This window comes from Macrobrachium nipponense, chromosome 36 (assembly GCF_015104395.2).
Source record: "Macrobrachium nipponense isolate FS-2020 chromosome 36, ASM1510439v2, whole genome shotgun sequence".
Classification (NCBI taxonomy): Eukaryota; Metazoa; Arthropoda; class Malacostraca; order Decapoda; family Palaemonidae; genus Macrobrachium; species Macrobrachium nipponense.
In genome coordinates, this window is record NC_087220.1 from 965940 (window position 1) to 992782 (window position 26843).

The 26843-nt window shown below is 43.3% G+C and overlaps 1 protein-coding gene across 2 annotated transcripts in view; it reads right to left on the reverse strand.

The window, feature by feature from the left end:
• Positions 1–1650: 1650 nt before the first annotated feature.
• Positions 1651–26843, reverse strand: part of LOC135203495 (uncharacterized) — a 40151-nt gene continuing 14958 nt past the window's right edge. The window contains exons 1-3 of one of the 2 annotated variants that reach the window (XM_064233223.1): positions 15036–15115; positions 11249–11318; positions 1651–3606 (exon numbers count right to left, since the gene is read on the reverse strand). In XM_064233223.1, the coding sequence (XP_064089293.1) occupies positions 3469–3606; positions 11249–11318; positions 15036–15100 (273 nt within the window). In that variant the 5' untranslated portion in view covers positions 15101–15115 and the 3' untranslated portion in view covers positions 1651–3468. Of the gene's footprint in view, positions 3607–11248; positions 11319–15035; positions 15116–26843 lie in introns of those variants that run through there. The other variant, XM_064233222.1, reaches the window with a different exon arrangement.

The window sequence follows — 26843 nt, forward strand, 5'->3', positions numbered from 1 at the left end:
TGTCCTGAGGTTGGATGTTAAAGCTTTCAAATATACGAGACCAATTTTTGTAATGGCTGAAATAATCAGCTTTCAGTGGCCTGTGAAGAATTATTTGTGATATATCTCAATATTTTGCTGTGCAAGCTCTAAAATGGGCATGGATCAAGTTTCACATCCCAAAATACATGGCTCCTGCATTTTCTCATTAAATAACTGCTATTGCTTGTCTTTTTTGTTCTATATGCTGATTCAAGCAAATTATCATTATATATATATATATATATATATATTATATATATATATATATATATATATTATATATATATATATATATATCTTTTTAAGTCTTACAATCCCCATTCTCTCAGTATTCTCCATGAATTCTTTATCTTTTACATCACCGTCTGTCTCTCTTCTATCACATACAGGCAGTCCCCGATTATCAGTGGACTTGGTTATCGGCAGGGCTTGTCTAGCACCATAAACTCAGCGATTTATAGAACCATAATGGGCCAAGTTCCGGTTATGGGCGTCTTATGGCGCCAATAATAAGAGTTACGGCGCCATAAATCACCAAGTTTTGTTTGTTTTACTTGTCAATACAACAAACAAACAAAACCAAGTTTTGGTTAATGGCAGTTTTCGCTTATTGGCACCCCTCCCAGAATGGAACCCCCGCCGATAACCTGGGCCTGCCTGTACAAATCTTGGGTTGTCCCTTCATCCATGTTACACTCGAAGCATGTGCAATGAGAGTGCAAAGCAACAGAGCAACATCCTGTTCACTCCTTTCCATATACAGCATCTGATATCTATATATGCTACCCTACTTGCGAACATTCAGATGCGAAAAAAAGTGATCGTAAATTAAAATTGTTCAGAATGCCACTCGTAAGTTATCATGACAATTTATTTATGTTTTATCTATCAGTCATTTTAATAAAGTACTACTGTACTCTATAAAATACAGATGGTATGGACACCTGTTGAGGAGAGATGAGGACCACGCTGGGAGACATACTATGGGAGTGGAGGTGCAAGGAAGAAGAAAAAGAGGGAGACCAAGAAAGAGATGGAAGGACTGTGTGAGAGGAGACTTACATGAGAAGGGAATTGATGAGGCAGAAGCACAAGATAGAAATAGATGGAGACGGCTCATCCGAAACGGCAACCCCATATAAAAATGGGAACAAGCTGGGAAGAAGAAGAAGAAGAAGAGGAGAAGTACTCTATAAAATACAGTACATACTCTATGTACAGTGTACGTACTGCTATTGTGTTTAAGGATGAAAAACATACAGTAATGTACTGACTTCATATCATATTGTACTTTTACGAACAAGTAGGGTGGTGTTTGTACAATAACATAATTCAAGAATTGTACAGGTGAGAATTCTAATCTTGCTTACTGAAACACTCTAGTGCAGCTTTTTCTCAAAAGACTTTTTAAGGCCCAGGTTTTACAATCGCATGACTCTCAGGGCCTCCTCCTGCAAAGAAGTTATGCAAAGAAGTTTTTACATACTTTCTGTGGTTGGAAGGCTTTAATGAAAAGATGAAGCCTTGTTCATAGGACATAAACAGTGCCTTTTTGTTATAATAATGATAATTTAATTGTTAACCACCCAATCAAATTGACTTAATTTACTCATGTTAATTGAAAATACCTTTTTGATAATGATTTTTATTGTAAGCAGTGATGAATTAAAAGAAAATTAAAATGATACATGACAATCTATTGGTCCTACTGACAAATGCTAAACAGTGACAATGTAAACCGAGAAACAGTGAGACAAAGAAATACAGCACAACTTCGTGCAATTTGGAACCATGAATGTGTGAGTCGACACTTGAATGGATGAAAATGTGCTTGGAATAGGGAACTAATTTGTGTGTCTAGTTTCGATAATCTGCCTCTACTGATACTTTTTGACCCAAAAAGCTGCAATCAGAGGCAAAACAAAACAGGAAATTGCTATACACTGATTATCTGTTGGTTCCTGGACTGAAATTCTGACAGAGGTGATCAAATGTATATGACAAGGATGACTATAATTCTTAAATTAAATAGCATGTCTAATAATGTACTCCAATGGTGACCAATAAATATTCAAATGCAGAGTATCAAAATACCTGTACAATATATTACAGATTTTCCAATAGAAGTTCATTCCCTATTGCACGATACCTAACAGAGCCATCTAGTTCACTGAAATAACATACAGTGTATGACATCACATAACCATATCACAAGATGAACATAATCATAAAAATAATGCATATCTAACAGAGAGAAGCCTACTTTAATAATACAAGATATATTCAAGAACCCTACCAAGCTCTAAGTATCTGTGTAAACCAATGTACAGATCTTAGGACAGACGTGTAAGGTACCGTGAGAAAAAGCATGACAGCCATATGATTACGCCGTTTTAACACTTGCATTCTCACTATACCCTACACTACATAAGCATCTACCTATCTAAACGAAAAAATTTTTCAACTAAGAGCACGAATTAAAGCTCATAACGAACCAACTGGACTGCTGGACTGGTGATATAAATACCTGCTTGAACTGGACAACACCAACAGGCATAGAGAATTCACTGCCATGATGACCTTGCAAAAACAAACGCATTAAGAGGGTAAATGCACCGCATATGAAGCCATAGAAGGGTGACAATAAAAGGCTGAACTGTCAACACATTTCAAAAGGCTGAACTGTCTACACATTTCAGTATCCTCAGGTTGTTAAAAAGAAGATATACATGTGAATAAGATGCCTTGTAACCTGGTAAATAAAAGAACAGTAATAAACGGACTACAGCATATCCAGCGGTGGTAGGCTTTAACCTACAACACTGAAGAGCAAAATAATGCACGTGTTATTAGAAGAATGTGATGTGTTCTAAAGGTAAATGTCAACAACCTGGAAAGTGTGTCTTCCTGTATGTGACAATATGTACAATGTAATCCATTAATCACAATCAAACGTCAGTAATAAATGCTTGCATTTTCCCAAGGTCATCCACAATTTGTTGAAAACAGGTAAGAAATTTCATGGCATTTACTGAAATATTAAATGAATGAATGAATTTACCTTTTGGTTGAGATAATTTTGAAAATTAAAACCAGGATAGAACCACCACTTGACAAACTGAAATATTTTAACACAATATAAAATTCTTATTACCTCTTAACATGAATTTCACAACTAATCTTTTGATTTAAAACACAAATGACTAAATATTTTACTTCAAAATTCAATTTAGTTATCTCAGCCTTCAGTAGAATCGTGTATAATAAATAAACTACCTAATGAAATAAAAACAAATTCATAAATCATCTTACATTACTTCATTGCACCTTAAGACGAGTTATGAATGTCCTACGATGCACCAATACATGTACTGGAAAATGATTTAACTTCATTATGTGCCACGAAATTATGCTGTTGGGAAATAAAAGGAAGGTGTGAGACTCTTATTAGAGAAGGCGTCTTGGTTTCTCAGGCATGGCTGATAGTTTCTTGAGGGAAAAGGAAGAGATGCACAGGCCCAGACCTACAAGGAGTGCAGCACCCTGCTGAATGACCCGGTCACCCTGAACTGGACCATTTCCACCCTGAAACAAGAAATGAATCTGTATGAGAGGGTGCACAGCACTGATAATAAACTTTGACTATAAATGATGATAAATGATATTGTTATGATACAATAAAGTTTCATACATACTTACCTGGCAGATATATACATAGCTATCGACTCCGTCGTCCCCGACAGAAATTCAAATTTCGCGGCACTCGCTACAGGTAGGTCAGGTGATCTACCGCCCTGCTCTGGGTAGCAGGACTAGGAACTATTCCCGTTTTCTAATCAGATTCTCTCTTCCACCTGTCTCCTGCGGGGAGGCTGGGTGGGTCTTCAATTGTATATATCTGCCAGGTAAGTATGTATGAAACTTTATTGTATCATAACAATATCATTTTCATACATTCAACTTACCTGTCAGATATATACATAGCTGATTGACACCCTTTGGTGGAGGGCAAGAGACAGCTAACTAACTGACTAGACAGGTAAACAACATATGTTGTAGGTATAAATAAACCTTAGTTCCTACCTTATTAGATGGAAGACTTCGTGGCTACTGCCCAGGAGTCTGCTTCATCTCAAGAGCCTTAGCGAGATAGTGCTCTGTGGCCAAGAGTTCTTGCTGGTCTGTCGATGGGGTCTTATCCACTTACTCGGCAGAGCCTAACTGGCGTTCGTCAAGGGGTGCTAATCCGCTTATATGACAACACGCCTTCTTTAAGGAGCACACAACCGATCCCGATCACCCGATCCTAACCCGTGTTAGTTCTAAGATTGCTAAGAGTCATCCCCAAACTCTTAGCAACAACAACAAACTCGAAACTCATACATACAAAAATAAAAATTTTTTACCCCTCTAATAGTCAGCTGTCACTCGATTTCCTAATGAAGCGAAGTGAAGGCCGCCAGTGCGACATCTGACACTCCCATGCACAGGAAACACGAGAACACATCCGACAAGAGGGTTACGTACACATATTTAAGGATCGGTGCTCTCTCCTTTACCCAGAACCGTCTGTGCTGACACAAACGGACCTAAAGAAAAACATTTCTCATACGTTACTCGCACATCTTTTAAATAATGAGATGCAAATACTGAGTTGCATCTCCAATAGGTTGCGTCCAAAAATATTTTTAAGTGACATATTTCTCTGGAACGCAATTGATGTCGCGATTGCCCCTTACCTCATGAGCTCTTACTCTTAATAGATTAAAAGAGTCATCTGGGCAGTTCTAATGAGCCTCGGTAATTACACTTCTAACAAAGAAGGCCAAAGCATTTTTAGACATAGGTCTCTTGGGGTCTTTTACCGAGCACCAAAGACCATGTTGTGAGCCTCCCAACCGCTTCTTTCTTTCTGTCCAGATAGAATTTCAGTGCTCTAACTGGACAAAGTGATCTTTCTATTTCTCTGCCTACTAGGCTAGTAAGTCCTTTTACCTCGAAACTCCTAGGCCAGGGATTCGAAGGGTTCTCGTTTTTTGGCAAGAAAAAGAGTCTGGAATGAACAAATCGCAGAATCTTCTTTGAAACCAACTCGTGACTCAAGGGCGTGCAACTCGCTGACCCTTTTAGCCGTAGCCAGAGATAGAAGAAATATACACTTTCTAGTGATATCACGGAATGAAGCCGTATGAGGTGGTTCGAACTTTTCCGAGGATAGAAATTTCAGAACCACATCTAAGTTCCAGCTCGGAATCCTAGGCTCTACTGACTTGGACGTTTCAAAAGAGCGGATGAGATCGTGCAAATCTTTATTATTCGTCAAGTCTAAGCCTCTGTTTCTAAAGACTGACGAAAGCATACTTCTGTATCCTTTAATTGTTGGTACAGAGAGATGTGACTTTTCCCTCAGGAAAAGAAGGAAATCCGCAATTTCGGTTACAGAGGTATTGGAAGAGGACAGCTTCTTCGACCTGCACCAGTTTCTGAAAACTTCCCACTTCGATTGGTACACTCGCCTAGTAGATGATCTGCGGGCTCTAGCAATTGCGCTTGCCGCCTTGCGAGAAAACCCTCTCGCTCTGACCAATCTTTCGATAGTCGAAAGGCAGTCAGAGCAAGAGCGGGTAGATTTTGATGGTACCTCTCGAAGTGGGGTTGTTTGAGCAGATCTATCCTGTTTGGAAGAGATCTGGGGAAGTCCACTGTCCACTCCATCACCTCCGTGAACCAAATTCGGGATGGCCAATATGGGGCTATCAGAGTCATTCTGGTTCCCTTCGAGGCCACAAACTTTCTGACTACTTCCCCAGAATCTGAATGGGGGAAAAGCGTACACGTCTAGCCCTGACCAGTCCAGGAGAAAGGCGTCTATAGCATAAGCCCTGGGATCCTCTACCAGGGCGCAAAATGTGTCTATCCTTTTGGAGAGAAACGTGGCGAATAGATCTATCTGTGGTTTCCCCAAAGATACCAAAGGGTCTGACAGACTTCCGAGTGGAGGGTCCATTCTGTAGGAAGGACCTGGAACCTCCTGCTCAGTCTGTCCGCTCTCACGTTCCTCTCCCCTTGAACAAATCTCGTTAGAAGGACCACATTCCTTTGATTTGCCCAAATCAGCAGATCTCTTGCCAGTTCGTATAGGGCGAAAGAGTGAGTTCCTCCTTGCTTCTTGACATAAGCCAGAGCGGTCGTATTGTCGGAGTTTATCTGAATTACTTTGTCTCTGACTATCTGCTCGAAGCTCCTTAACGCGAGGTGAATCGCAAAGAGCTCCTTGCAATTTATGTGCCATGACACCTGCTCTTCCGACCAGGTGCCTGACACTTCTTCGGACCCTAGAGTCGCACCCCAACCTGTCTCCGACGCGTCTGAGAACAATGTCAGGTTTGGGTTCCGAACTTCTAAGGATACCTACTCCTCTGTTTTCTTCCAAGGGGGTCAACCACCACCTTAACTGTTGCTTTACTTCTAATGAGATCGGAAACGTGTCCGAGAGCTGTCCTGTCTTCCAACTCCAACTGCTTCTCAGGAAGTACTGAAGCGGACGGAGATGCAGTCTTCCTAGAGGAAAGAACTGTTCGAGCGAGGAAAGGGTCCCCAGAAGGCTCAACCATTCCCTCGCTGAAGTACGCTCTTTCTCTAAGAAGTTCAATACTGTGGCACAGCCTTTCCTTACTCTCTCTTGAGAAGGAAATACTCGAAAACCCCGAGAATCCATCTGAATCCCCAGATAGACTACGTTCTGGCTGGGGACCATCTGGGATTTCTCGAGGTTCACGATTAATCCTAATGTCTTTGTCAAATCCAGGATTGTTGACAGATCCTCCAGACACTGCTTTTGAGACCTGGCCCTGATGAGCCAGTCGTCCAGGTATAGGGAGACGTTTATCCCTTTCATGTGAAGGTGTTTTGACACATTTTTCATCAAGTCTGTGAAGACTTGGGGAGCCGTAGAAAGGCCGAAACACAGGGCCCTGAACTGATAGATCCTTCCCATACGGAACATGAACGAAGGTACTTCCCTCGACGAATGGTGAATCGTGCACGTGGAAATATGCGTCTTGAAGATCTAGAGACGCCATCCAATCTCCTTGACGGAGAGCTGCAAGTACTGAGGCAGACGTTTCCATGCTGAACTTCTGTTGTTGTACGAATTTGTTCAGCGAACTTACATCCAGTACCGGTCTCCATCCCCCCGAGGCTTTCGCTACGAGAAACAAGCGATTGTAAAACCCCGGGGAGCTTTGATCCAGTACCAGCTCTATTGCTCTTTTGTCCCACATCTGCTCCACCATTTGACGAAGAGTATCCATCAGAACAGGGTCCTTGTATCTGGCTGACAGTTCCCTCGGTGACGTTGTCAAGGGGGGTCTGTCCTTGAATGGGATATAATAACCCTTCTTGATTACTGACATTGACCAGGATCGGATCCTATGTCTTCCCATGCTCCCGCAAAGTATTGTAACCTGGCTCCTACAGGTGTCTGGAGGAAAGATTTCTCATTTTCCCTTCTTAAAGGGACGGAAGGCAGATCTTCCCCTTTTTTCAGTTGATTTCCTTCTGACGATGGATCTAGCCTGAGCGCCTCCTCAAAAGGGCTGCTGTTGTTGAGTTGGCTTAGATGCTTTCTTTTCCTCACTAGCCACAGGTCTATTCTTCCTTGAGGATTGCCTTAAAAGATCCTGAGTGGCTTTCTCAGTTAGCGAATGGGCAATGTCTCTCACCAACTGCGAAGGAAATAAATGCTCAGAGAGAGGCGCATACAGCAAAGCGGATCTCTGCGAAGGAGAGACGGCCTTAGTGAGAAAGGCACTATGAACCGCTCTCTTCTTTAGTATTCCCGCACCGAAGAGGGAGCACACTTCCGCCGATCCATCTTGAACCGCCTTATCTATGCATGTAAGGATGCTATGCAAGGTTTCAGGGCTTAGTTGTTCTTTTTCATGGGACTTCTTAGCAATGACCCCAAGGGACCAATCTAGGAAGTTAAATACTTCTAAGGTGTGAAAAAGTCCCTTGAGGAGATGGTCCATTTCCGAAAGACCCCATGTTGCTTTTGCTGAATTCAAGGCATGTCTCCTCGACGAGTCTACGAGACTGGAGAAGTCCGATTCAGCTGAAACAGGCAGAGACAATCCCATGTTTTCTCCCGTTTCGTACCATATGCCTCTCCTGCCCCTTAGTTTAGCGGGAGGCATGCAAAAGATCGTCCTTCCTAACTCCTTCTTAGTCTTGATCCAGGAGTCCAGAGATTGTAAGGCCCTTTTCATGGATATGGCCGGCTTCATTTTCAGGAAAGACGAAGACTTGTGTGCCTTCGTACTTGAAAATAGAGAGCGAGGAGAAGGAGGAGCGGCTGGAGTTAATGCATCTCCATATTCTTCTAAGAGAAGAGCAGAAAGAACTTTGTAATTCGAGAGCCCTTCTCTGTTAGTAACTTCGTCCTCCGAGACGTCATCTAAATTAATAGGATCGGAAGAAGAAGGCTCCCTTCCCTCCTCTGTCTCCTCTCTAGATTTCTTCCTTTCCGAAGAAGAAGCACTTCTATAAGGAGATGGGCTAGGAGTAACTCTCTCCTTATGTTTATCATTAGGAGAGTCACGTATCACTGCTCTACGCCTGTTAGACTCCTGTCGGATGTCAAGCTCTTCACGAGGAGAATGCGCCTGGCGTTTAGCAGGAGTATCTCGCTGAGAATACTCCTGAGGCCTGGTAGGAGTAACCTGTTTGGAATACTCCTGGCGCCTGACAGTCGTTACTCTCTTCGAATACTCCTGCCGTCTGGAAGGCGCATCTCTCGCTCCAAATACTCCTGGCGCCTGTTAGGAGTATTAAGCTCAGAATACTCCTGGCGCTTGGTAGGCGCATCGCGCTTCGAATACTCCTGGCGCCTGGTAGGAGTAAAAAGTCCAGAATACTCCTGGCGCCTGGGAGGAGTATCGAGGCCAGAGTAATCAAGGCGCTTGGCAGGAGTATCTCTTCCCGAATACTCCTGACCTACGGAAGGCGCATCTAGTTCCGAATACTCCTGAGGCTTGGTAGGAGTATCGCTCATGGAATGCGCCTTTCGAATAGCAAGTATATTGCGCTTAGCGGGCGCTATACTCCTATCAGGAGTTCTCTCCTCTCCAATTGGCTCTTGTTGCTTGGATGAAGATCTGGGCCTAGAACGATCTACAGTAAAGTCAGGCTCTTTGCGCCTACTTGGCGCCTGGCTCCTAGTTGGGCGCCTGACGCTTGGTAGGAGTTACTTCCTTTCCCACATCTCGCCTGCCTAACACACCGCTCCCCCCAGAGATGGCCGCTTGTGCGACAACTCCCCTGGAGGGTTCGTCGCGCCCGACAGGAGATCGGTATTTGGATCTCTTAATCGGAAAGCCTGTCATCCTTTTTACGAGTAGGCTCCTTAGAAAGTACTCCTACCAAAGACGCTATTTGCTCCTGTACATTCATCAAAATTCTCCTGGTCGAAGGCTCAATCGAATCAGGAGAAGGAGATCTGGAAGGCGCTCGAGAGTCTTTTCCCTTCCAAGGATCTAAATCCTTTCTAGCTTTCTTGATTACCGAAGGCGCCTCCTCTTCAGAGAAGCGCTCGGGGCTAGAATTAAGCTCAGGTTTCTTTCCAGTCCTTTTTAGCGGACGTGAAAGCTTCGATTCCTTCCATCCTATTCTCGGAGAAGGCGAACTAGAAGACGAAAAGCACTCACGAAGGACGCTTTTTCTATAGCTGTCCCTGGCAGACTGAGATGTATACGATTCTGCCGAAGGGACGCCTGATCGTTGGGGATTCCCACGACCCCCGTAAGGCTTTCGACTTTCCTTCTCCTCTGGGCCAGGGAGCTTGGAAGAGGTCTAGGCCTGGGAGCGTCGCAGGGACGACCCAGACGCCCCATCCACTACACTGGGGACACTAACAAATCACTCGAGAAACCACATTCACTTCTCTTACCTTCTAATGCTTCCATTTTCTCTTGCATTTTTTGAAGGGAAGCTCTGAGTTCCGCTATTTCTGAGGCGGAATCAGAGGGATAAACTTGTGAATGGGCTGAAACAGAATGGGCATAATTAAGAGAAGAAGAAGAAGCTACAGAACTACTAGACATTTTCCGGCTTTTGTAAGCCGCCTTCCTCTCTCTATCCTTCTCTAACTTCTTCAAGTAAGAAGTCAGATTCTTCCATTCTTGCGCACTCAATCTCTCACACTCGTTACACGTATTCTCAATTGAGCATTCAACCTTTCTACAACCACTGCATGTAGTGTGAGGATCTACCGAAGCTTTCGGAATCCTCACCTTACAGCCTTCATTCACACACACTCTGAAGCTAACACTAGAATCAGACATATTCACGAAAATCCAAAGCGAAGTCCAAAAACCAGTCCACGATAGCGAATGCCAAACAACGATCCAAGTACGTCACCAAAAATCAGTCGAAAGATGATCAAAAGCGTTGTGAAAAAAGAATTCCAGTCAGGAGGAAGTAACAACAATGTTGATACTACCGGCGACAGAGAGAATCTGATTAGAAAACGGGAATAGTTCCTAGTCCTGCTACCCAGAGCAGGGCGGTAGATCACCTGACCTACCTGTAGCGAGTACCGCGAAATTTGAATTTCTGTCGGGGATGACGGAGTCGATAGCTATGTATATATCTGACAGGTAAGTTGAATGTATGAAACTTTTGATTACAAAAGGCAGTCGCAACGTAAGTCGATCTGATCTTATGAAGCTTTTCAAATATATTCATAAAATTTTTGTCTTCGACTCATGGCGGTCCTGAAATTAAGGAGACACTAGGCTAGTTTCTGAGCTCCCTCACGTAAGTAGGTAAGTGTCGCCATCCTTCTCGTGTGCAAGTTACCCACAGGATTAAAAGTAAGGCTTTCATTACTTTTTTTATCTATATAAATTTTTTAAAGTTAAGATCCCACTTAAGTTGCACCTCAGGAACAGATCTCCACCTTAACTAAGGGACTCCCTGTACTAGTAATATTTCAAATCACAAATAACCTGCATTAATTATGTAAGAATGTTCTGCCTGTATTCCTGAAATCTATATACATAACACCGACATCTCTTATTTTACTGTAAGCATAAAATCAAGCATGCAAGTGACTGAAAAGCTAGCCAGCAAATATAAAATTTAATTTTCATAAAAAACCAAATAATGCATACATTAACCTTCTAATGTATAATCTATAAATAACATGAAAACCAAAACAACTCACCGTTGCAATACGCATGGGTACTCTTAGTGGATATCGAGAAACTTGAGCGAGCATGTCTCCAAATAACAGTCTGGAAAGAAGGTTCTTAATAAGTTGAGGGAAAAATATACAAAATTTTCTAAAGCAATCCTGAATGCTTTTTCAAGGCCATTCCTTAAACAAGAACATCACCAATACAAATACCAGAGCCAACTGGTTACTTGCCTCTTGATTTGACTGACAGTACAGTTATCAGGAAATGCTCTAAGATAAATTTGTTTTGAGTTATATATATCCTAGTTAGGATTTCCCTTTCAGTCAACAAAAGGCCTAATTTATTCTGCAGTCTTAGCTATTGACTCATCCTCCAGATAAAATCAGAAAGGCATAATATGGACAGTACAATTATCAAGTCCAGTTTGGTCAAACTAAACCCAAGATCATCTAACAAAACACAACCTTAAGCATTCAAAAGCTGAAGCCTTGAGATAATAATACTATATTGGTGTTCTTTCTAAATAAAGGGGCAAAAATAAATGCTATAACCTGGTTTCCTGCCCAATGTCTTGAGTAATGATTCTCCAATACATTTAAAAGCTACAGCAACATAACCAACTTATCCAAAGGTACTATACCCTACCTAAACAACAAGTACACAGAAGTTCTGCTGGAAATACACTAATGCACTGAGTTCTACCTACGCCATCCAACGGTGTCCCTTGAAGAGGGACTTTAACTCGCTGTGGTTGAATCATAATGCCCAATATAAACAAATAAGTTTCTAATTCAGAAACAATTTTAAAACTTGGCAAAATAACTTTAAAAATGAATGTCATGTAAAGAAAAGGCTGAAGCTGGCTGCAATTAGCTGAAGGGTAAGGTACAATATCAAAACATGAATCTCCAATGCGACTTACACAAATTACTGTACAAAAACAACCAAAAAACAAAGGAGGTATCCTCTCTATATTTTTCTCTCTCTCTCTCTGAAAATTTCTCGACAGGTTTTGCAAGTCAAGCCATGACGTTGCAGTACAAGTATGCAAGTACCCTGTGTGGAATGTCTTCAGCGCCCGGGTTAGATATCTGTGTCACTAGTGACGTCACTTGACCAAACAGCGTGAGATGATCTTGCAGTTCAAGGGGGAAATACAACTGCTGTCATGTCTTTACCATAAAAGCCGCTGTGGTTTTTTCTTCCCTCCTAAGGTGATTGCATTGAATTGAAATTAGAGTTTGGGCCAAGGGCAAAGCGCTGGGACCTATGAGGTCATTCAGTGCTGAAACAGGAATTGACAGTAAAAAGGTTTTATGGGTGTAACAGGAGGAAAACCTGGCAGTTGCACCATGAATTAATTGTTAGAAGAAGATGGAACGTAAGGTGGAAGAAAGAGAATATGAATGGAGATACAGAAAGGGGAAAAAAAGGGGTTGCAGCTAGGGGGTGAAGAGACACTACAAAGAACCTTAAGTAATGCCTACGGTGTATCACATAAGGTGCACTGACAGCACTATCTCCCTGTGGAGTGTCTTTCACCTCGTTCCAACTTTCAGCTATCAAAGCAAATCCTTCGGGTGAGCCCAAAGGCAGCCTAAAATAGTGATTCAGCAGTTTCATTAAAGTAAGCTAATCTATACTTATAAAAATATTCCTTATCTGTCAGGAATAACAATATTTTTTTTTTCTTTATTACATAAGGTATCTCCGAGTAGTCAGTGAAGTTTTCCTCCCTGTGGAGAAGTGTGTACAGGCAGTCCCCGGGTTACCACGGTCTCGGCTTATGACGTTCCGAGGTTACGACACTTTTCAATTATATTCATCAGACATTATTTCCATGGTTACGACGCATGTTCCAGGGTTACAATGCCTACAACGCTCATCTGGCAGATGAAATATGACACCAAAAATGCAAAATAATCAATATTTGAAGGTTTTTTTGATGAAAAATGCCATAAAAATGCAGTTTACATAGTTTTCAATGCACCCAAAGCATTAAAAGTAAGGTTTTCTTAGGATTTTTGACGATGTTCTGGCTTACGACGATTTTCGGCTTATGCCGCGTCTAAAGAACGGAACCCCTGTCGTAACCCAGGGACTGCCTGTATTTAGGGGATGCTCAATTATGTTTATGGGCTCTCCATGGTATATAAAACTAAGAATTAATTTTGTACATGCGTACAAAATGAGTTTGTCTGATAGTTTCTGATGTGATTTGCAATTTTGACATTACCTTTGTGGTAGGTTTTCAAGTGAACCCGATATATTTGATACAAATTTCTGCTAGAACTGGTTGGTTGACCCTTTTCACTAGCCTCTACGTCTAATAATACTGCAGGCAGGAGGCGGAGAGGGAGAGGGAGGCACAAGGGGAGACCAGGGTTGTGAGTGTGCAAAAACAAAAAACCATTAAGACTAAAATAACCTGACTTGAGAACATTGCTTTTCAGTCAGGTTCTCCCTTACTGCTTTGTATGAGAGGTCTAATGTGTTAAATGTTTAAATAAGTTTTCAAATATCTAATAATTAACTAGCTTAAAATCTCTATGCTACTTTTAATTGGTAGTGTTAATAGTAAAGAACCAACTTTAATTATTAATCAAGTAAAAAAAAAAAAAAAAAAAAAAAAAAATTGAGTGTTACAATAGCCAGTACTTTAGCCTATGGTCAGGAAGAACGAGAATGAAGCCAAATGGAGTGAAAATACTTTTCAAATAAACAGCTCTTAATCTCGTATTACTAATTTCCGGTAGTTTTTGCATAGCCTTAAAAGAAAAGGATTAAATGTAAATCTTATTCAACTATATGCCTAAAAATCTTTACAAATGCGCTAACATATTTTTACTGTATAACAGGATTTGAATATGTAGCTGGACCTTTCCAAGATAGTGACCAACAAAAAGGATTTTAATTTGGCATATATCCACCTTTGCTGCATGTTTCGTATACAAGCCCATTGGGACAACTGTAAACACATAAACAAAAGACTGTAAATACCATAAAGACAATGACTTCAAAGAAATATTACTCTTAGATAACGACCCCTTGAGAATCCTCAAGGGTCACTTGGGTGAACAACCAAACAGCAACATTACAGCCACCTCTCCCGGAAGGCGACCACATCCCGAAAAAGTACTTTCAACCCGCTCAATGACTGATAAAGGCGTAAGCTATAGAACTGGATATGTAATGACTAATGTTGATGAAACTTCAACCTTTAGAATGGTATGCTTAAAGATTTAATTGTAATGTTGTTTCACCAATTAAATATCGAACGAAAAAAGGGGTTGTTCTGCGAGTGAACATGTCGCCGTCCGGTCGTTTACCCTAGGCTAGTATTCCAGATTTCCAACACCTGGGCTATATTAGCCTGTATGAGCTACTCCAGATCTCCAGCAATTTTTTTAACAGTATGGCCTAGTAGGCTATTCCAGATTTCCAGCAAATACTTATAGGCTAGTAGTAATGTAGATTCCAGATTTCCAGCAACGGTAAAACTTCTGAAGCATGCCGCACTGGATATTAAAAAAAATAATCACCTACATGGAAAGAGTATGTGAAAAGCTATATAAAAAGTATAGTCATTATATGAGAGATTGAACGAGGTGGAATTAAATGAGCTTGATAAATAAAGTTTACTTTTAATGAGTCCTTCAACTCACTTTCTTACGCAAACAGAAGCAGTTCCAATTACTCAATATTGGCTGAGTGGTGTGACATCATTATGACATCATGGATTTCAAAACAATTATGAACGACTTCAGTCAAAAACCAAGTTTCACTTGGATTTCAGCGGAGTAATAAAGTTACCTGTCCAGTGTCCACTGTGTCCTTGTTTGGCTGAATACTTCGAATAATGAAGGAAAAAGCGGCATTTTGCTTTACTGTAGCTATGGCAGAGGCAGTGGCTGGCCTTTCCGGCATTAATCTTGACAAAGACCATCGATTTCCTACCAATTGTTTGCAGTGCAATGTGGGTTACGGTGAATTTTATCATTATTTGTCTAGTGATGGTAAAGAAGTTGTGGAGATATTTGTAGGGTCAACTACAACAGGAACGCCTTTAGGTGTGATCCCTCTGTAGTGACGAAAGGACGTCGGCATAAGCGATGTAATTTTAATGTTTCCTTGTCTAAAGAACGTGGTTTGAAAAATCCCATCTCTGTTTTAAAGTTAATTTGAATTATGTTAAGTCATGGTGTAGTCCTAACTTTTCTTATAACTTGGCTCAAGGGAAATTGCAGCTTTCCCAAGCGACAATATGTGATTGGGCTTCATTTTGCCGAGAGGTCGCAGTAAGTTGGGTTTTCAGAAGTAGTGGTAAGATTGGTGGTGTCGGTCTAACTGCTGAGGTTGACGAATCTAAATTTGGGAAGAGAAAATATAATGTTGGTAGGGTTACTGATGGGCAGTGGGTGTTTGGTGGTATATGCCGTGAAACAAGGCAATGTTTTCTAGTCCCAGTGAAGGTTAGGTCAGCAGAAACATTGATGCCCATTATACAGGAATTTATTGAGCCTGGTACGACAATAGTTAGCGACTGCTGGATGGCTTATAATTGCTTAGAGGAGTTAGGGTACCAGCACTTGCAGGTGAACCACTCCCTAAATTTTGGGGATCCTGTGACCCTTGCACACACAAATACCATAAAAAGATGGTGGAGGGATGTGAAGCGCTTGGTCTCAAAGTATGGACGACGGAAACACAACTGGGTAGGATATCTATGTGCAACGGTAATATTTTAGTTTCAACCATTATGGGAAATCTATTATATTGATATTTTTCCCGAGTAAAGCACGTGATAACAAAACACTTCTTCTCAATACATTATTGTCGCTAATGCATACTTACAGAGAAAAAAAAGATTAAGTTTTTACATCGAATTTTTTCCTAAGTCGGGAGAGGTGTTTCCTCTACGGTAATGTTTACTTTTAATGAGCCCTCTAACTTACTTTCTTACGCAAACAAAAGCAGTTCCAGTTACTCATTATTGGCTGAGAGGTGTGACATCGTTATGACGTCATGGGTTTCATAACCAATTACGAATGACTTGAGTCGAAAACTAAGTTTCACTAGCATTTCAGCGGAGTAATACAGTTACCTGTCTAGTGTCCACTGGTATCCTTGTTTGACTGAATACTCGAATAATGAAGCAAAAAACGGCATTTTGTCTTCCTGTACCTATGGCAGAGGTAGTGGCTGGCCCTTCTGGCATTAATTTTGACAGACCTTCGATTTCCTACCGATTGTTTGCAGTGCAATGTGGTCGTCGGGTACCTGGCCACTTCCTACTTTAAGTTACATGTCAGGGAACCTTGCAACGGCTTCACGTTTTCCCTCAAAGCACCAGCACATTTTTATCAACCAACAGTTTAAGGTAAGCTTCATTAATTTATAGAGTATATTATAATGGTGGTAGTATAACGATGTATACAGCAGTACCATCACTTTGGATTTGGTTTGATGGATGTTAGGTAGTGGCCTTAAGGGGTGGGTCGCAGGGCCCTAGGTAAGGTTAGGTGGTTGTATTAGGTTCGGTAGTGCCCCGAAAATCACTGTGGCCTTAAGGGGGGGTCGCAGAGGGGGCGGAGCCCCCCCCGCTAGGCCTAGGTAGGGGTACAGGGCCCTAGGTAAGGTTAGGTGGTTGTATTAGGTTCGGTAGTGCCCCGAAAATCACTGTGGCCTTAAGGGGGGGTCGCAGGGGGCGGAGCCCCCCCGCTAGGCCTAGGTAGGGGTACAGGGCCCCTAGGTTAGGTTAGGTGGGTTTGTTAGGTTCTGTGGTGCCCTGAAAATTACTGTGGCTTTAAGGGGGGGTTGCTGGGGGGCCCTACCCCCCTCCCCCCGCCCCCCGGTAGGCCTAGTTAGGGGTATGGGGGAGGGGTGCTGGAACATTAATTATTCATTTATTGCAAATCTCATTCAATGCCCCAACACCCTCCCCCCCCTTCCCCCACCCAAAACCCCGGTTCCCAAAGGGTGTCCCCCATAATTGGTGGGGGATGAAACTAGGGTATACATACTAAATCTCTAAATCGGTTGGTTTGCAGTCAAAATAAACGTTAAATTCATTGAAACCACACTATTTCTGATGCAACAAATATATTTTTATTGCATTTTTCCAAATTTGGCTGAAACTAAAAATTTACCGCAACGTATTTTAAGCCATTCTATTTTCAATTTTTTGTGTTCACCGTTCATCCTATAACTTAATATAGTGGCGAAGTGGGAGGGTCGCAGCCAACCCCCCCACCCGATAACTCGGTGATCTTGTCTTTAATATGCATCTGTTATGATTATTATTGGAAAAGGGGGTTAAGATGACAATTCCTCAAGAATATAAGATCAGCTTCATTGAAAATAGGGTAAACAACCGTGGACGATCCATCGTCATCGCGCTGGCCAGGCCTTATTCACTCGATATTCAATTGGTGAAACAAGAATACAATTACAACTTTAAGCATACCATTCAAAAGATTGAAGTTTCATCAACATAATGTGATATATGAAAGCCCATATAAACTAAAATAAGCATGTGAGCTCTTCGTAAAATGTCTTCAAGGCAGTTTTGAAATCCAATATGGCGGCAATCGTGTGGCTGGCCGGCCTAACCACAGACAAGCCACCATCTTTCCCAGCCTTCCCAGCACTCATTTGAACAATGTTAGTGTATATATGTAACATTTATTGATCTTACTCAAGATTGCAGTTGTAATCAGGCCAATAAAATAACATTTTGTTGCCTATATTAGTGAGAGTATGAAACTTTTTATTCCTGGGGTCATGGTTTGAACTGAATTCATTTTTATCTTGTAATCGGTGGTTTTATCCTTACTGCCATCACAACTGAAACTCCACAGTGCTTATTTGATTGTAATTATACACATTTTGGTCTTAATTCACTCCACATTGCACTTGAACCACAATGCTGTTCCTGGTTCCTAAGCACTCACTCCACAAACAGAGTTACAAGCAGCAGACGACTGCGCTCTTTATGAGGTGCAAAGCTTTATTACCTTAATTGTTTACTTTACTCATTATTTAGTTTAACTTTACTTCAAAATGTAGTTTAACTTTACTTCAAAATTTTTATTTAATTCTTGTCTATTATCCCTTTTTTGCAACCAAATTAACCCCGAAAAATTACAGAACTTTCTGAAGTACGAGCAGACGATGGCAAAAAGGCTCAACCTTGCCAATCTAGTGGAGCTTCACACATACGCCAATGAATTTACAAACTGTCTCCATAAATTCTAGTTGTCATAGTAATGCAGTAATGATAAAATTGCTGTAATATGTATATACGTATACTACAAATAGCTACGCTAATTTCACTTATTTCCCGGTTTTGTGTAAGTCTTAAGGGATTTTGACGTAAGGAAAAATCTATTTTCTGGGCGATTGGCTCGTGTCGCCAGCGAAATATCCTTTAATCTATTATTTCTAGGGTAAATGTACTACAACATACCAGAGAATAAATAAAATAAAGAAAAGGTCAGTATAACTGACTCGCTCACCCTCCAAGAGGGTGTCGGTATGAACACTAGGCGAGTGAGACCACTACCACGAGCCGCAAATACTCCAATAGAAATCTCCCACAACAAAAACCCTCCATGAGGAGAGCCGACCCACAGAGTGAGCAGCTCGTACTACTACTACTCCATCCCATGCTGCCGACTGCTGCGCCTCTGGTGGCCATCCTGAAGTTAGCAGACAATCTTGGGCGAAGGGATGGGTAGGGTGGGATTTCGCTGGCGACACGAGCCAATCGCCCAGAAATAGATTTTTCCTTACGTCAAAATCCCTTTTCTGGGCTCAGCTCGTGTCGCTGCGCGAAATCGTACAGAGAAATAGCACAAGATTGTAAACAAAAGTAATAAAATAAATCAGAATAGGTCTCAAATAAAAAATAAAGTAAATATAAAAAAGAATATAATTGCTAAAAAGATACAAATACACAGTGATACAAATAGAAATATGCTTAAATTACCCTTAATTCTAAAACATGTTTTTCTTATCATAAGGTAATTACATATGTACAGAGGTAAATTGGCTTACATGTAACAAAATGGTATCTGTGTAAAGGCATGTATCAAAATATAATAGCAATTAAAATAATCAAATGAACAAATTAAACAACAAGGATAATATATAAGGAATGCATATGACTTAATATACAAAACCCATAACCATTATAAATGAGATGTATCCCCTAGCATAAAAATAAGGGGGTAACATCCATGAGATCAAAATCCATAATCATCTGTGAGTGTCCCTAGTCAAAAATAGGGGGCACACACTACATCATCATAAAGCAGCTAAGACACCAGGTGAATGTAAATGAACACGGTAGGAATAGACGAACTGTTGGGTGAAGCAGGTAGAAAGGAGGACTGAATCTTCTACTACAATTTAACTAGAATCAGGGGAAACTATGTTTCCCGCTGCTACTGCTGAAAATTTCAGAGCTTCCAAGGACTTAAGGTAATGGCGTTTGAACACTGTCGGCGATTTCCATCCGGTATACTTTTTCAACTCATCGAAGTTCATGTGTTGGCAAATAATTAATTGAGGTGGCTACTGCCCTGACATCATGTACTTTCGGGAAAGAGTCAGGATTGGCTTGCTTAATAAAGTACAGGATTTGTTGCCTGATGCCTTTAATGGATAAAGTTCCACCTTTTTCCCTCTTAAAGAGGGGACCCGATGAGGATGAGGAGGTCCTGGACAGAAAGGCTCGTAAAGTTGTAACTGGGCAAAGAGAAACGTCTTGTGGAAGGGGTAGTACCTTCCAAGGTTCCCACCTCATCAAAGGATCTTCATTCTTTGCTAAAAAGCTACGTTCCGGAGAAAGTAGTACCTCCCCTGTGGGAAGGAATTGAATATGATCCGGATCTCTGGACAAAGCCGACAGTTCTGAAATTCTTGCTCCTGAAGCTAAGCTTAATAAAAACAGTGTTTTCCTTAAGAGCATTATAAACGAGCATGTGTCATTATCGGTTTCTGAAGCCAGTTTTAGAACATCGTTTAAGAACCATGAAACTGACGTAGGCCTTACAGAAGGTCTAAGTCTAGCACATGCCTTAGGAATAGACGAGAAGTAGGAATCCGTCAAGTCTATGTTGAACCCAAATTGAAATATCTTTTTCAAGGCTGACTTGTTTGTCGTAATCGTGCTAGCTGCTAAACCTTTTTCAAATAAGGATCTGAAAAAGGATATAGCTGAATTAACTGTCATGATTCTAATATCAGATTCTCTCAGGAAGATTGCTAACTTTTGACAGCAGCATCATACTGTCTCAAAGTTGAATCCCTTTTATCGGATTCCAGGAAGAGAATATTCTGAGGGTCAATATTCGCATCTCTTTTTGCCGCAAACTTCATGAAATCCATAAAGTTAGGGTTTTGAGAATCCCTGAGGAAGCGAACACAGTCTTCGTTTGTACTGACTGGGAGAGCCTGGGATTGGGGATCCGAAGAGGACGAAGGCCCAGCTCCAGAATTAGGGGATACCAATTGCTCTTCGGCCAGTCTGGGGCTACTAGAGCCACTTGACCCTTGAACGTCCTGAGTTTGTTTAAAACTTTCATAAGAAGATTCACTGGGGGGAAGACATAAATCTTCTTCCAGTTGTTCCAGTCTAGAGCCAGGGCGTCCGTGGCATAAGCCAGAGGGTCCAGGTTGGGGGCTACATAACAGGGGAGTTTGTGATTCGCTTGGGACGCGAAGAGATCCACCTGTAGCCCTGGGACTCTTTGAAGGATCCATTGGAACGAACTGTTGTCCAGTGACCATTCCGACTCTAGGGTACTGATCGGGATAACGCGTCTGCTATGACGTTTCTCACTCCAGCTATGTGAGTGGAGGAGAGATGCCAACTGAACTTGTCTGCCAGGGAGAAGATGGCTACCATCACATGATTTAGATGACGTGACTTGGAGCCTCCTCTGTTTTTATACAATGTACTACCACTGCGCTGTCCAGAACTAGCTTTATGTGGGAGTACTTTGGTGGGCGCACCCTTTTTAGAGTCAAGAACACTGCCATTGCCTCCAGTACGTTTATATGGAACTGACTGAACTGAGGTGACCAAGTTCCTTGAACCTTTTGGACCTGGGAATACCCTCCCCAACCGCTTAAGGACGCGTCTGTGTGGATGGTAATCCCTGGTGGAGGGAACTGAAGGGTACTGACACTGACAAATTCTTGACTTTCGCCCACGGCCGAAGTCGATTCTTTAGAATCAGAGGGACTGAGGATAGTTTTGTCCCTGGACCTGACATTTGCTCGTGAGCGCCAGATTCTGGTTAGGTCTTTCAGTTTGGCTTTCATTAAGACGTTCGTCACTGATGCAAACTGGAGAGAACCCAGGATCCTCTCCTGAGCTCTCCTTGACGCCAGTTTGTGACTTAGAAATTGCTTGACTGACTTCGCTATTTCTTTCCTTTTGGTTGATGGAATCGACAGAGTATGGGAGGATAGATTCCATTGAATGCCCAGCCACTGAAAGTCTGACTCTGGAGTGAGTCTTGACTTGGTCCTGTTTATCTTGAAGCCTAGATATTCCAGGAACTGAATCACTTTCAGTGTAGCTCTGTTGCATTCCTCGACTGTTGAAGCCCAGATCAACCAATCGTCGAGATACGCTACTACCATAATCCCTTGCGATCTGAGTTGTTGTACTACCACTTCCGCTAGTTTCGTGAACACCCTGGGTGCCACGTTGAGTCCGAAGGGGACTACCTTGAAGGAGAATGCCTGGTTTCCTATTTTGAAACCCAGATATGGACGGAAGTGTCTTGCAATAGGGATATGATAGTAGGCGTCTGTAAGATCGATAGAGGTGGTGACGGCCCCACGGGGAAGTAAGGTCCGCACCTGTGAGATCGTGAGCATCTTGAACTTGTCGCAGCGGATGGCTAAGTTTAAGCGGGACAAGTCTAAGATTACCCTTCTTTTTGTGAGCCTTTCTTTGGCACGCTGAACAAGCGACCTTGAAATTTTAATCTCTTGACTCTCGCTATAGCTCCTTTCTGAAGGAGGTCCTCTGCGTACTCTGTCAATTCCTTGGAAGGAAGTTGACGGAAAGGTCTGGATGGAGGTGGGTTCGTCAACCAGCTCCAACCCAGGCCTTTTGACACTATGCTCTGAGCCCATTCGCTGAAGTTCCACCGGTGGCGAAAGTGAAACAGCCTCCCTCCTACCTGAAGTTCTTCATTGGTTCTGGTAACCGCCTCGGCCTCCTCTGAAGTGCTTTCCCCTGTTAAAGGGGCCTCCCGATCCTCTCCCACGAAAGGAACGCTTACCTCTGCCTCCCTTACCCGAGCGGTCATACTTCTGCGAAGCTTGACTCTCGAAGGCTTGATTGTAAGCTGGGGAGATGGCGTAAGAGGTGGAGGGCTGAGGCTGAGGGGATATCACATAAATTGGCTGTGATTGAGCCTTAGAGGTGGAAGGTTGGGCAGTTTGCACTAAGGGCACCGTTGGAACTTGCTGAGGAAAGCGTGGCTGCTTTTTCTGGTAAGGATGGAAACGCCTAGGTTTCCTCTGTCCCTTACCTTTAGGTGTTAAGTCTTGTCTCCTCTTAGCCGTAAGGCCCCAACGGTCCTTAAGGCTCTGGTTCAGCCTCGTAGCCTCTGACTGTACTTCCTTCACCATAGCTTCTGGGAAGAGATCTGCTCCCCAGATGTTAGACGAGAGTAACCTATTCGGCTCATGTCGAATGGTTGCCTCTTGCAGGACATGCTTCCTACAATTCGTTCTAGCAGTGGCAAACTCAAACATATCCGACTGTACCGTTTGAGTCAGGGCTTTGGTCATGAGCTTAAAAAGCGGGGTTCTGAGCCATAAGCTATGGTTGCTACCTCGGACATAGCCATAGAGTTAATCGATCTGGCTAATCGCGATTTCGCGTCAAATTCAGCCTGAATAAGGCTATCTGGGAGCCTGGGTAGCTTTTCACCAAACTGCTCCATAGCACAGTCCGGTTTGAGTTTGCCAGCTGAGAAGGTGTTTGGCAAGTCCTCCACAATTCTCCGGCTGAGGGGAGCAACGGAGATGTGGGATCTGCTTCCTTTAATTGAGGCATGGGTTCCCCCTTCTGGGCCGCTGGGATGGTAGACCTAGCGATCTTTGTCAGGAACGGGAGCGGGGTACTCTCCTCCATTGTGAAAATGGTAAAGGGACTCTTGAAAGGTTGTATCCTGGTATTAGAACAATCCATGTCCTCTAAACATCTGAGCCATTCTCTCTGAGCCTGGTCTCGTGAATAGAGGACTGTCTCCTTTGGTACCCTATCATCCCGAACCATGGCTGAAGCTGTAAGCCTTGCGTAGCCTATGAACGGAGGCTGGAGGTCTTCCGGAAAGAACTCGAAGTCCTCTATCCTTCGAGTTCCGAATTCCGGTATGGAGATGAGACCGTCTTGGAAGGGGGCGTATGACGCTACTCTCCATGGATTGTTCATCGAGAACGGAGGTAGTGAGTCATACGGAGGAAGCTGAGTTCCACTCGTATTGGAAAGTGAAGGAGAGGCTAGAGGGGCTTCTCTCAGTCCGGCTATAATGGAGTCCTGGGAAGTAATCCTATCCGACAGACGAGAGATCATTTGTTCCATGCTACTCTTTAAGGACCCAACCAGGTCGCCCACCTGTTGCAACAGGCCAGCATTGGAGTCCAAGGCCGGAGCTGCTGCGGAGGTGGAGGGGTGGCTCTGAATCGGAACCAAGGGTAGCGGAACTGGTGACTCTGCCGTGCGAGATCTCTCTCTAGAGGATTTACTCCTCGAGGACTTAGAGCCGGAGCCAGAAGCTTTAGACCTGTCTGCTCCGGGATTGCCAGCCGGAGACTTACGTGAGGAGGAAGACGCCGAAGTCGACTTCTTAGAAGACGACGACGTCTTAGTCAAGGATTTCACTGCTTGACCCTTGACCTTAGGTCTAACCGAAGCGTCAGGAGGAGTATATAATTCATCACCTGTAAAGCCTTGGAAGGAGGAGAGGTTGCAGGAGTAGAAGAAACAGTCACACCCAAGGGTGACCCTTGGGTGTCCACCATACCTACCTCGACCAACAGGTCGTCTACACCTACCATAGGTTCCACATTAATATCTAAAGTCGCGACGTCCGTGGAGATATCCTGGTCTTGGTCGGTTAATGAGGCAGCCAGCTGTTGTTGGATGAAGGCGATAGTAGGGGCCGCCTCTACTGGGTCGACGTATCCTGTCGCCTTGCCTCCGGGGAAGATTAACAGCGCCAACCGCTTCTCCAAGATGTAGGGCATACCCTTGGCGGCGTTCTTCCCAAAACCGCCGACCCAGGCCCGCAGGGTTGCCAGAGCGGTATCTTTCACTGCCGGCGCCTGGAAGAGAGGGCGAAGATTAGATTTAAGAATCACTTAAAACTAAACTTAAAATATAACTTAAACTTAGATGCCTTAAGTTAAAGTGGATGATGAAAACTTAAGCACTAAAACAGAAGCGGAGCAGCTACCGGAGATGGAATACTCACCCCTTCTAAAAGCTGGCTCACCAGATCGTAACATATGGTACACGTCTCATGGTACCAGACCTGGATATCCCCGTGCAGAGTCGCGCATGGAGCATGGGACCGGCAAACTTCGTGTCCACATGGGTCCTGAAGTGTGGCGGCGCATCCCGGATGCTCACAGTTGGTGGCCTGTAAGTGGGAAGACACATGAGTATCTTAAAGAATAACACTTACAGGCTAAAGGACAGAAGAACTCCGTTGCATGCCGGAGCTCGGAAAAAATTTGGGCATAACCCCCCCCTGCATCGCCTGAATAGGCTATAATCCCGGAGATATCCGGTAAGACATGTAAGGGGGGGGGAAGGTTTAAGGTACTTAAGATAAACTTATAGTTAATCTAACAACACTTAAACCTAAAACTCAAACGAACCGGAACGAGTCCAGTGCGTGGCGGAGTGTAGTAACTCAGCGATACGGTAAGGTTAGTAGGGACCTACTGTATGTTCCGGTCCACTCTACTGGGTGGACTAACATCTTCCCGCTGGTTGCTAGGACTCCGATCAGGAAAGGAGTCCAAGTAAGGTCGGGAAGAGCGAGGAGACATACAGGCTCGAGCGAACCGGAGCGACCAGGAAGCAACGGATGGGGGGAAAGGCCAGTACCCTCCACCACGTTACCACCGGGCCGGACCGATGAGCCGGAGAGATCGCGTCCAGTCTGGGTCTGTCCCGTCTCCCTGGCCCCTCCGCCTGAGGGGGGGAGAGGGAGGCATGCTCGGGTATGTGGAGCGAGCGTGGGCAGACCGACCCACCCTCCCCCGACTCAATGGAAGAGCGAGAGGAGGGGGGAAGGGGACTGGGCAGGCGTCTGGCTGTCTCGTGATCGCGTAGTGACCACGAGACGGTAAGACTAACATAAGACAACTAAGCCTAGGACCAACCAACTGATCAGAGAGATGCTATCGGGAAGCAACTGAACTGAAAAGCGGTAGCATGGAGACCCACTGGGCCAAAACCGACTGATCAGAGAGATGCTATAGGAAGCAACCGAACTGATGAGCGGTAGCATAGGCTCGATGAGCCAGGACCTAGGCTAAGCCAGACGCCTAACTAACCTAACCATAACAAAATACATGGAATAAATAAAATAAAAGAAAGAAAACAATAAAGTAGGAGAAAAAAATCCAGGAGTGTACGACTAACCCGAAGGAAAGTCTACCACTCAAAGCTAGTCAGAGGCCGATACTAAGAGCCGGGACTAGGGTCTGGAAAGAAGAAGCCTACATAAGGTAAAAGACATGCATGCATGGCAAACCTGAGTAGACAGTACCCTAAGTAAAACGGATAATTAATATAGAGCGTACATATATAAGGGGATGTTCTAGGTATGGGAGACCGAGAACGAACCCACCACGCGGCAGAACCATGCTGCCATGCTTCCGACCCCGAGTTCGTATTTATACCTAAAAAACGGCAAATACTGACTGAGGGCCGAAAAGAATCAACTAACCATAATTACTGAGTACTTAACTTAGCTGCTGCAATAGCTGCACGCTCCATTATAGATAAATCCAACGAAAGGGCACAAAAAACACAGAGAGAAAAATATCACAACCGACTCGTGTGCGCTAACTTGAAAGGATGGCCACCAGAGGCGCAGCAGTCGGCAGCATGGGATGGAGTAGTAGTAGTACGAGCTGCTCACTCTGTGGGTCGGCTCTCCTCATGGAGGGTTTTTGTTGTGGGAGATTTCTATTGGTATTTGGCTCGTGGTAGTGGTCTCACTCGCCTAGTGTTCATACCGACACCCTCTTGGAGGGTGAGCGAGTCAGTTATACTGACCTTTTTCTTTATTTTATTTATTCTCTGGTATGTGTTAGTACATTTACCCTAGAAATAATAGATTAAAGGATATTTCGCGCAGCGACACGAGCTGAGCCAGAAATACCCAGTTTGGAGGGTAAACACATACCAATTGACAACACAGATAAACAATTGAAGAGCATAAAACGCCGCAAAGAATGCCGTAGTCCCCTTCGATAAGTATGGTTAGAGGTTGGGTGTACGATTTTTGTGATGAAAGTGCCCCGCGTCTATGGGTACAAGTGGTGTGCGGATTTAGCACAGGAAATGGG